The 10,988-nt window shown below is 49.3% G+C and overlaps 4 protein-coding genes across 16 annotated transcripts; 1 reads left to right on the forward strand and 3 right to left on the reverse strand.

Annotated features, from left to right (window-relative positions):
* Positions 1 to 223: 223 nt before the first annotated feature.
* Positions 224 to 4,428, forward strand: LOC135582564 (small ribosomal subunit protein mS78 (rPPR3a)-like). Of its 12 annotated transcripts, XM_065128366.1 has the most exons (5): positions 224 to 1,466; positions 2,215 to 2,965; positions 3,105 to 3,993; positions 4,081 to 4,142; positions 4,293 to 4,428. In XM_065128366.1, the coding sequence occupies exon 1, from the start codon at positions 260 to 262 to the stop codon at positions 1,463 to 1,465; it is 1,206 nt and encodes a 401-aa protein (XP_064984438.1). In that variant the 5' UTR covers positions 224 to 259; the 3' UTR covers position 1,466; positions 2,215 to 2,965; positions 3,105 to 3,993; positions 4,081 to 4,142; positions 4,293 to 4,428. The 12 variants fall into 12 exon arrangements, with proteins under 12 accessions (XP_064984438.1, XP_064984428.1, XP_064984427.1 ...); XM_065128356.1 differs by having other exon boundaries at positions 3,105 to 4,142; XM_065128355.1 differs by lacking the exon at positions 4,293 to 4,428 and having other exon boundaries at positions 3,105 to 3,731; positions 3,813 to 4,185.
* LOC135624587 (beta-amylase-like) lies at positions 4,152 to 6,760 on the reverse strand. Of its 2 annotated transcripts, none has more exons than XM_065128352.1 (8): positions 6,520 to 6,760; positions 6,294 to 6,362; positions 5,825 to 6,223; positions 5,572 to 5,736; positions 5,199 to 5,465; positions 4,904 to 5,113; positions 4,591 to 4,830; positions 4,152 to 4,503 (listed from the first exon to the last, which is right to left on the reverse strand). In XM_065128352.1, the coding sequence occupies exons 1-8, from the start codon at positions 6,745 to 6,747 to the stop codon at positions 4,297 to 4,299; spliced, it is 1,785 nt and encodes a 594-aa protein (XP_064984424.1). In that variant the 5' UTR covers positions 6,748 to 6,760; the 3' UTR covers positions 4,152 to 4,296. The 2 variants fall into 2 exon arrangements, with proteins under 2 accessions (XP_064984424.1, XP_064984425.1); XM_065128353.1 differs by having other exon boundaries at positions 6,294 to 6,413.
* A 425-nt stretch (positions 6,761 to 7,185) lies between these two features.
* LOC135625703 (aspartic proteinase nepenthesin-1-like) lies at positions 7,186 to 8,418 on the reverse strand. Its single transcript, XM_065130790.1, has one exon. It carries the CDS (start codon positions 8,416 to 8,418, stop codon positions 7,186 to 7,188), a length of 1,233 nt encoding a protein of 410 aa, XP_064986862.1.
* A 1,147-nt stretch (positions 8,419 to 9,565) lies between these two features.
* On the reverse strand, positions 9,566 to 10,867 carry LOC135625704 (aspartic proteinase nepenthesin-1-like). The gene has a single exon (XM_065130791.1). The coding sequence runs from the start codon at positions 10,865 to 10,867 to the stop codon at positions 9,566 to 9,568; it is 1,302 nt and encodes a 433-aa protein (XP_064986863.1).
* Between the last annotated feature and the right edge of the window lie 121 nt (positions 10,868 to 10,988).

Raw genomic sequence — 10,988 nt, forward strand, 5'->3', positions numbered from 1 at the left:
ATAATATCATCTTCTCAACATCATAACATAAAGTATAACAATATAATATACGATTTTCCTATATTTTTAACTGAACATATTACTACTATTTGTAATTTTGGCTAAATACTTTATATAAAAATATCAGATCCGACACGACCAGCGACGTCGCGATGCAACTGCCACCGCATGCTTTAAGATGCGTGGAGAGGGTCGGATTCCCTTCTAAGCCCCCCTCCAAAACCCTATCCGCCGCCCGTCGGCAAACTAAGCTTGAAGGATGAGTTTAAGCTTTCGAGTTCGCCTTTTCGTACGCCGCTTCTCCTCCTCCACCGCTACCACGGTGGTGGGACCTAGCCCGGACCCTAACCCCCGTTCGTACACGGAGACGCTCGCCGTTACCATCAACAAACTCTCCAAGGAGCGCGACCCCGACAAGCTCGCCGCCGGCTTCATCGCCGCCTCCGCCTCCTACCGCTTCCGCTGCCGCCACCGCATCTATGAGATCGCCGTCCGCCGCCTCGAAAAGGCCGGCCGCCTTGACGCTGTCGAGGCCATCCTCGAGGCCCAGAAGCGGTTCCCCTCCGACCTCGCCCGCGAGGGCTTCGCCGTCCGTCTCATTTCCCTCTACGGCAAGGCCTCCATGGCCACCCACGCCGCCACTACCTTTCGCCAGCTTCCCGCCCTCGGAACCCCGCGCTCCGTCATGTCCTTCAATGCCCTCCTCACCGCATTCGCTGACTCCGGCGATGTCGAGGGCCTGGTCGCCGCTTTCCGCGATATTCCTGCCGCCGACACCACCATCGTCCCGAATCTCATCTCCTACAACGTCCTCATCTGCGCCCTCTGCGAAAAAGGCGATCTTGATGCGGCCCTGGGTACGGTAGACCTCATGGAGAGGAATGGGATATCTCCTGATGTGATCACCTGCAACACCCTCCTGCATTGGTCCTACGAGAAGAAGGAATCTTCGGAAGCCGAAAAGATTTGGGCTTTGATGTGGAAGAAGAACATCGAGCCCAACAGAAAAAGCTTCAACACGAAATTGAGGTGGCTGGTTTCAGAAGGGAGGACTGCGGAAGCAGCTAAGCTCGTCGACCAGTTGAACCACGTCGGGCTGCAGCCGGACGCCTTCTCCTTCAATGCGCTTATCAAAGGGTATTTCCAAGAAGGGAACTTGGAGGAGGCCAAGAGGCTGTTTTCAGATTTTGCGAAGAACCAATGCGCACCAAACAAGGGGACCTTTGAGATTATTATCCCTTACCTTTGTGAGGCCGGTGAGCTCGACTTGGCTCTAAAATGCTGCTATGATAGCATGAATACGCGGTGTTTTGTGGAAGCGGCAGTATTCCAGAGGGTGGTGAACGGATTGGCAAAGAGTTCGAGGATGGACGAGGCTACAAAGCTTGTGGATGTTGGAAGGAAGAATAATTATTCTAGGAAGAGCCTTCGGATTCCTTCATCCAATTTGAGCTTGGCCGTATAGGGTAAGCCGCTTTTGTGCCTGTTTCGTCATAATTCATTTGCATGTTCTGCAACAATGCTTTAGATAGTCATATTCTTAATCATGAATTGATAAGTCTGATTGTAATTCTTCTTCGGATAATAGTGATAAATTGATACCTCTGATACTTAGAAGGAATGCTTTGTTCCCTGTTGCTATTGGTGCTGGTAATTTTTAGGGTTTCTTTGTTGCTGTTGCTGAGTAGGCTCTTGAGCTTTAATTGTTGAGAGATGAGGGCATGAGCCAGCGTCCTTGATCTTGATTTACTTGCTAAGCAATAGTTTATGGTACAAAACACTTTCATCTTCTCTTCCTATGATAATCGAGGTTGCGTCTGACTGAAACATAAATCAGATCAACCACTAAAACAGTAAAAGTTTCTTAGAATACTCTGTTATTGGCAAACCTTGAAAGTTACTTGAAGTATGACCAGTTATTTGCTATGATGAACTCAACTATTTCCATTATATAGTCTTTAAACATGATGTGTAATGCATATATGTGATTACTGTTGTAGAAATCCATACATGAGCATACATGCAATGGCTCCACATGTTACATAATGAGAAATTCTTGCATGATTAAATAGAACTGTGGTTGTCAATACACTAATCTTGAATGCTTTCTAAAATGAATCTGAGGCAACTTGAGTCAAGTAAAAATTGGCATGATCATTGCTTCTGGTGAATGATTTTTAGAACGTCAAGAGTAGATTCTGTTCATCCCTGCAGGTTTTACCATTTAAAGATGCTTCTTTAATCTGGCTGCCTATCATACTATTTAATCTACTTCCTCAGAACCTTCTTAGACTCAGAAGAAGAAACTTAAAGGATGCCAGACAAGCTTTATTCAGATAATGGAGCAGGTTAATGGCACCTACAAATGTATTCTTCTTATTCTTATTCTTATCATATGAGGCATTGGAAGAAACACTATTCTTGAGGTTGAAAGAAATCCTTTAACATGATCAACATTCTGAATTGTTTACATTCTTGACAACTTTGCAATAATGTGTGTGTTCAAAATTACAAGCTCTTTGGCAAATTTTTGTGCTCACAAATTGCTTGTATCACATGAGAATTGAAAACAAGATAGATCCAAAATGATGGTTAAGCATTTCTCTCGACTTGTTGAGGTCAAGTCCAGTAAGCGAAATTAATGAGTATTCTCTGAAGTTTCAGAGTTTTAGTCAACCATTCTTGAAACCTGATGGTCAAACATCTCTCTCAGTCAAATTTGCTTCAAAAAGTGGTATTTTCTTCATTTCATACTCAAATGCGCTTTCTGTTGATGAACATTTGAAGAAGACATGTCATCTCAGCAACTTGAGGATACTTCTGTAGAATGTGAGCATAAGGTGAGAGAAAGCAGCAAGGCAGAAATCCAAGACAAACCATGGGCCAAGAAAAGTAAACAGAATCTAGTAAAGGCTCAATGGGAAAACACAGATCCAGGAAAAGCAAAACCAGCTTCAGTTCACAGGTGACTGAACTGTCCTCTCCACTAGCTGAAGCAGTACAACTCATATTCTCTTCTTTTCAGCATGCTATAATAATTCAATCCTCAAGAGTGACTGCTACACTTTCTAATCCTCATATTCTCTTGTGGGTGTCATCGTCAGAAACAGATATCTCAATCAGCTCTTACAGCACTACATGCATCATCAAGAAGTTGAAGGAAGCCGCTGCATTTGAAGCAGTACAATGCATGTGAAGTGGTCTGCTTCGCTGCATCCTGCTGGCCAAGTTGGTGAGGCCAGAGATCCCAAGGTTGCAGACTTCTTCATCTCAGAAATGGAGGGGGATAAGGTGTGGTCCAGAGCAGGAAAGATTCCCCGAAGCAACATGGGGAATCCTCATCTCTGCCTTTGCGAAAGGCAGCAGCTTGAGCTTTATAAAAGGTGAGTTCTATGGGAGCATCCCCCTTCGACGCTTGCTTTGCGAATGCCACCACCGAGGGTGATCGAGGTCCGATCAGGCGATCAGAGCTCGCACTCGCAGAAATGGCGAGTTGCCTTCACGGAAGACGCGTTCCGTTGCTTGCGGCGGGGATGCTGTTGGAAAGGTGTTTGGTGAAGGGTCGCTCTTCAACCCGCTACTGTTCGGGAAGTTCTTCGACCCTGCCGATACGTTCCCGTTGTGGGAGTTCGAGGCGGAGACATTGCTCTCTGGCCCTGGGAACACCTCCAAGACCGCCTTTGATTGGTCTGAAACAGACTCAGAGTATGCTCTGAGAGCTGAGTTACCAGGTACTGGTGTCTCCTTCTACAGGAAACAGATCTATCTATGTCCATATATCATCGATAGAATCTCAACACCATGCTTCTCAGTTGGTGAAAGGAAATGTGACGTAGAAATATGTGGCGTGAAGGAGAAGGTGGTGGAGATCAGTGGCTTGTGGCGTGGGTGAGAAGCTGAAGCAAGGGAGTGGAAGACCGGCCGCTGGTGGGAACATGGCTTCGTCAGGCGACTTGAGCTGCCACCGGATGCAAACTGGAAGAAGACTGAAGCGTACATCAACGATGACATCTTTCTGGAGATCAAAATCCCAAAGACTGCTTCTGGCAGTAATCTCTGTATGTCCATTTGTTCCTGCAGGAAGAGAGTAGGAGATGGTGTATATGATAGCCGAAGAATGCTTTCTCTCTCCCACCCACAAGGCATGATGCTTGTCGAGAATAAATTAGATTAATTACACTGATATGAACTGATATCTATGCTTCAGTGTTCACATAAACATCCGTCGATCTATAGCTTCTTCGTTGTACTGTTCTCATCAAACTCTGGTCCTCCGTCCTCACCATCTGCAGGATCTCAATTGAAGGATGAAGTCAGGATGCGCAGTGCTGCATCCACAACATCGGCAAAGGCACCACCAACACTCATATCAGTTTCTGGATCAAATGGGTATGGCTTCATAGTCTCTGTAGCTTCCAAGATTTCATCCATCGGTATCTCTGGCTTCGATCTCTCTACAGGTGTAATGGGTTTGAAATACTTCCATGGATCTGCACAGTACTCCTGCAGTAAAACAACACCATCGAACTGCATCAACTCCATTATTCCCAAGCTTGAAGGTTCAGAGGTAGTACGAAGAAGAAACCTCACCTGGTCTGCGTGCATCTTTCTCACAAACAATCTAAATACGTTGAAGTTAATTCTCTTCAGTAACTCATCTGATAGTCTGAGATATGTCATTGCTAGAACTCTTAGCTTTGGCCTGCCATTTCTGCTGACTCCATTTGGCCTAGCATTCTTCAAGATCTGGTTATACCCCCTTCTGTCATATCTGCTAAGAGCATTTTCGCATGCCACTTCGATCCCCTCTCTCCATGCTGCACTGAACACCTGACATCAATTCCCAAGCACCTAGTAACTCATGTCTTGTGCTCTGTAATCTGATGGTGGTGGTGGCTTTTACCTGTCGAACGAGTTCTTCAGGCCCACTCTTGGCTCTTCTGATTTGTTCCCAGTTTCTCATCTCCACACAGGTGAAGTTGAGGATAGCATCATGTCTTGCCAGCATTCTTGCGATGGTTCTGTAGCCGTCGCGATCGTTCAGGTTGTAGTAGCCTGCAGTTAGCTCTGCTGCATGGTTGTCGTCTTTGTACCACCAGTGGATGCCGGAGACCTGCGATGCAAGTGGTGGGATTACAGTGAAGGCAACACGGAGAGGGCTTCCTAATTGCGTTGAGACAGTGCAATGGGACACTTGCTTTGGCTGCAAGCTTGAGTTTGCAGCCTAGGAAGGCCTCATTAGCTGCATCAAGAATCTGGTCTCCATGCATTAGTAGCTTGTTCGAGTACCAAGTCAGGAAGAAGCTTCCTTTTTCCGTGAGATATGTCCCATTCTTCGCCGCGAAGAACTTGGTCTTCGTCGGCTTGTCGTTGTATTCTCCTGCATCATCTGGCAAATCCCATTCAGGGTGTCCTGCCATTGTTGCGTCCTCTTTGAACTCTTCCTTCATGTACTTGTCATAACACTACAAAACATGCTTCAGTCATCCTCTTCTCCAGTTTCTGGAAGAGGTTTATTAGCTAACCAAAACTGAAGACACTGTACAAGTAGCGATCACAGTGAGCTCTTACCTGAAACTCTCCAATGCCTGGAAAAACCCATCCCTGTGCTTCAGGGTAGGAGGGGTACCTCAATTCTCCGGCAGGGCCAAGACCCACCTCTATGTCTGTGATAATACCAGCATCCAAGAAATCTGCCATGTTTGCTCTGAAGCTCTTCATGAAGTCACTGTAAAGCTGCAAACAAGAAACAAGATAGTCCCTGCATCCACAACTTCTTCAAGCGGACTAAAGGTCACGAAGAATGATGGTTTGCAGCTCTAACCTCCACAGCAGTGCGGCCATCAAATATGGGCTGGCTGTCTACCCCAACGGTGAGGTACTCTCGATTCCTCGTGCCACTTCTGTTGGTGTAGTAGATATCTGGGTCCGACTCGCCGACATCGCGAACCCAACGCGGCAACGGGATGTCGACGGCGTCGCCGATGTTTCCACCGCACCGATGGAACGACATGATGGCCTGCAACTTTAGCCCTTCTTCCTCCACCATGTGGAACAGCTCCCTGTATGCGCTCCAGTCGTAGCATTTCGCGCCCTCGGCTTCGACGATTCCCCACCAAACGTCCACCATGACGCCGTCGACATCGGCGGCACGCAACTGCCGTAGCTGCCGCCGCAGTTCTTCCTGCTTCTCCAACACGTTGCTGACGGAGATGACATCCAACTGTTGGGCAGTCTCAGATCAAAGACCGTAATGTCACTGCTGCTGGGCCAATTAACGAAGAACAACTTACCGGGATCATCACGAACACCGGCACGTAGTTTGCCAGCATCTTCTCCTTGTCTGTGCGACAGTCTGCTCTCTGCATGGAGTTCAGTGTGGCGGAAGCGCCTCAGATCCATCCTTAGCTTGGCTTGAGTACAAAGACATGAACAGAGTATATATCGAGCAGAACATCTACTTCGATCTACTGCAATGACATGAATGGACGAGTTCTTACTGTCATGACTAAACCGTACCTCAAGATCAGAAACCATGGTTGGAGCAGCAGAGGTCACGGTTTGAGGTGCAGTAACTCTCTTAAAAGGTCCATCTGAGGAGAATCTCCCACCAAATTCTATCTTCTCCATCTTTCTCGATCCGCCCACAGGAGCCAGTTCATGCCCTCCGTGCCGCCGGCGGAGCTCTGTCCTCGCCGGCGATGACCTCTCTAGATGAGGTAGGCTTGCATAGGAGATGCTTGTCATCAGGAATAGCAAGCTCTTGCAGCACGGAGAACTCAATGCAATTGCTCTGTTCTCAACATGGACTCTTACCAACACCCAACAGAGAATGGGTGGTGTGGATGATCTCAGCTTGGATTTGTCTCTCTTTCTTTCTCTAAAAGAAATGAAAATTTATCGTTCACATATTATTGTTCGAACAAGAAATTTTTCCGAGCTCATATATTCCTTTCCTCCAAATTCGAGAAGGGCTCAAACTATCACTAAATAATGCACGAACGATATGAACAACCAATGATTTGATTTGATGAAACAACTAATGCATTCAACATATTAAGTCCGAATAATTGGACTTAATACAACAAAAAACCTTTATTAGTAATTAAACAAACTTAAAAATACTGCATTACGACAAATATGAGACAGTTTTACGTCATGAAACCCATAATAATTGCAATTACATCACCTTTTTGTTACTACATCGACAAGAGACCGATCACTACAGTTCGCAGGCTCGAACGACAGCTTTCCACCGGCGAGGTCATAGACGAGATGCATGTTCTGCTGCTGGAAGTTGCCCAAGATGGAGAGGTTGAACGGAGACCCGAAGATTGCCAAGCACAACAATCCAGCACTGGAATTCACAACGAAGTAGTTCGCCGCCGGGAAGTCCATATCAGCGCCATCCAAATGGAAAACCAAGATCGGCACTGCCACCCCACTTGCATCCGGTGGCAAGGAGAAGCAGAGATCATACCCGGCCACGGTCGCCACCGGTAGATCGATCTGAGACACAAGCGCTTGCTTCAACATCGCGTGAGCTGGATCCGTCAACAGGGTAAAGGTGGTGCCGGAATCAATGACCAAGCCGCCGGTCCCGTTCGATTGGAGCGCAAGGGTTGTGTTCGGTATCGGTAAGAGGGTTGCACCGACCGAGATCCCTTGCAAGGAGAGGTAGTATAGGGGAGAAGGGACGTTGACGAACGGCGTGGAAGAAGCCTGTGGGCTCGGATTTGCCGAAGAGCCAAAGAGCAGAGCGGTGGTTGTGTCGTCAGAAGCGAAGCAATAGGAGAATCTTTCTTCACCGAGCTGGGACACCAGTGACAATGGCCCCCTCGCCATTCCCAGGATCCCGGCAGAGTTAGAGAAGAAGGGTGAGTTCTCCGCTCCAACCTCGCTCACGGTGCTGCACCCGAAGGCGATGCCGGTGACCGCCGCCGGATCGGCTGCGCCGAAGGTGAAGGTCTCGGTGCCGAGAACACCTTTGGTGTACGAAGTATCGCCGTAGGAGTAGCTGTAGTGGCAATCAGGAGAGCAGGAGAAGCGAGGGAGAGTCTGGCACTGGGGACTGGTGCAGGGGAGAGCGGCGTAGGTGAGAGACTCGGAGGGCTGAGAGAAGCACTGGGTCCAAACCAGGTCGCTACCGGTGTCGAGCATGGCCGAGAAGACGAGGGGCGGGGTGCCGATGGCGAGGTCCACGAGGTAGCCGGCGCTGCTCCAACGGACAGGGAGCTGGACACCGGTCTGCGTGGCCTGCAGGCTCGCCTTGCGAAGCATTGCCGCTTGACGGAGTAACTCCAACCTGGAGAAGTTCCCTTCGTGGGAGTCGATGCAGGGGAACTGCGCCGTGCCCGGCGCGAAAGACGGGAGCACGGCCACGAAAAGCAGCAGCAGGAGCAGCGGCGGCGGTGGCATCCTCGTCGACGACTGTAGCCTTTCTTCTGCTATTCTCTCAATATAAGGAGAGATTCTACCTCTATTTATAGCGTCAAACTCCTAAGACGTTTCAATAGTTCCCAATTCGATTTCCTAGTTTATTTAGGAGTCAATCTTATGGTTTCCTACTAACCTAATTAGTATTACATCTCTACGGAGTAATCATGTTTTCCTAACCCGACTCATCAATGACAATGCTAAATCTAATTGCATTCTTGCAGACACTAAAGATTCACAGGTAATCGCCGTTTATTTAGGAAACATGCAATGTTACAGACACAGACTCGTCGAAATGAGATATAGCAGTGAGAAAACAGGACGATTCACAAGCCGTTTGAGTTGTCTGCTCCAACCTTGTTCCTGGTGCCACACTCGAAGGCGACGCCGGTGACGGCCACCGGATCGCTGCCTGCTCCGAGTGTGAAGGCCTCGGTGCCGAGAACACCATCGGTGTACGTAGTGTCGGCGTAGGAGTAGTAGTTGTAATGGCAATTAGCTGGGGAGCATGGGAGAGCCTGGCACTGCTTGCAGGGGAGTGTGGTGTAGGTGTGAGACTTGGAGGGGTCGTAGATGGGCATGGGCTGAGAGAAGCACTGGGTGTAAGGCTCGCACGCTGCCGGTGGCAAAGTGCCGATGGCGAGGTACGTTGCGCCGCTCGCTGGAGGAGCTCCAGCTTGGAGAAGTTCCCCTTTCGGAGTCGATGTAGCGGAGCTGAACCGGACGTTGGCCGGCCACGAAGAGCAGAAGCAGCGGCAGCAAGAGCTGCGGAGATGGCGGCATCCTTTCCATGGAAGAGGACGAGGTGAGGGGGGAAGGTCAAACCTTTAATCGACCAACACGTTGGTCAATTCCAAACGAGCCCATTCAAAGGTTCACGTCATAAATCAAACGCATCCAGCCAAATTAATTGACCAAAAATATTATGTCCTCACATTGGATGTACATAATTGAATCGGATGATTCGTAATTCAATATGTTTAGCATTCGGAAGAACTCGATTATGGAGTCGATTTCCATCACGGAGTACAACACAACAACTCATCAGTTGCATGACAAGTAGCCGAACGCCATGAGCACAGAGAGACAGCAAAATGGGCGTAACAGATGGGAAGAAGCAGGACACGATTCACAGCTTATCGCATTGTGCCGGCGCGAAGGACAGCGTCTTCCCGGCGACGTCGTAGAGTATGTGCATGTTCTGCTGCTGGAAGTTGCCAAAGATCGACACGGGATCACTGCTGGGATTCATTGCCAAGCACATCACTCCCGCCTCCATGTCCACGACCATGTAGTTGGGCATCGGCAAAACCATGTCGGCGCCACTGAAGTGGAATGTCATGTCCGGCAGCTGGGGAACCTCACCAGATTTCAACTGGAAGCAGGTGTCAAACCATGGGATATCGTTCGCGGGTGGCAGATCCACCACAGACCGGAGTTCTTGTTGGACGAGCTCGAGAGCAGCTCGTGGCAGAGTTGTGAAAGTAGTGCCGGAGTCGATGAAGATATTATTAGCGAAAGTATCGGATGGAATCGGCAGCAGGGTTGCACCGATTGATATCCCTCGCAGATCCAGGAAGTAGTAGGAATCAGCAACCAGTGGCGTCGATCGAATCGCCGATGCCGGTTCTTTCAAGTCTGCGAAAGATCCGAGCAGTAGAGTGCCGGTAGAAGACAGGTCATCGATCGAGGTGAGGCAATAGGAGAACTTCCCGAAGCCGAGCTGCGACACCAGAGACAGCGACCCCGGGCCGAGTCCGACGAGGCCGGAGCTGTAGAAGGGGGTATTGAAAGAGTTGTTGTACCCACAACCAAACGTGATATCGGGGATGGGATCGCCGGAGCCGAAGGTGAAGGTCTCGGTGGAGAGCACTCCCTCGGTCCAGGAGGAGTCCATATAGTCGTAGTGGTATATACACGCCGTCGTGCATGTGGAAGGAAGGGCCGTGCAGTAGGAATCGGTGCACGGCGACGCTGAGTACGTAGAAGAATTGGAGGGATCGTACTGAAGAGGCGAATGGGGGAGGCATTCGACGCATGGTTGGCACTGAGCCCAGACGAGGTCGCTGCCGGTGTCCATGATGGCCGAGAAGGGCAGAGCCGGCGTGCCGATGGCGAGGTCCATCATGTACTCGCCCAAACCGTCGTGCACCGTGGCTCGGGCGTCGATGCCGGAGACCGTAAGCATTTCTCCGATGGCATCCATTCTGTGCTGGCTACGTCGCATGGCGCGCCGGTAGCGTTCCGACGCGGTGAACTCGCCATTGGAGTCGACGTGGGTGAGGGTGGCGCGGATGCCGCTCGGCGCAGGACAGGCCAGCGGGACATGCAAGAGGAAGAAAACTAGAAGACACGGCAGTAATTCCATCGTGTTGAAGATGATGATGGTGTATCGAACGAGGTATGAATGCACATATGTATACTGCTCCATATCGTGAGTTCTTCTTGTCGTGTCTTGGAATATGCCAAGCAACGAGAGCTGGAAATCGCACCTTCTTCGCCTCACCATTGAAGCATGCCAAAAGACCTACGACTCACCTGTCAACTAATAT

Source organism: Musa acuminata, chromosome BXJ2-10 (assembly GCF_036884655.1).
Source record: "Musa acuminata AAA Group cultivar baxijiao chromosome BXJ2-10, Cavendish_Baxijiao_AAA, whole genome shotgun sequence".
Classification (NCBI taxonomy): domain Eukaryota; kingdom Viridiplantae; phylum Streptophyta; class Magnoliopsida; order Zingiberales; family Musaceae; genus Musa; species Musa acuminata.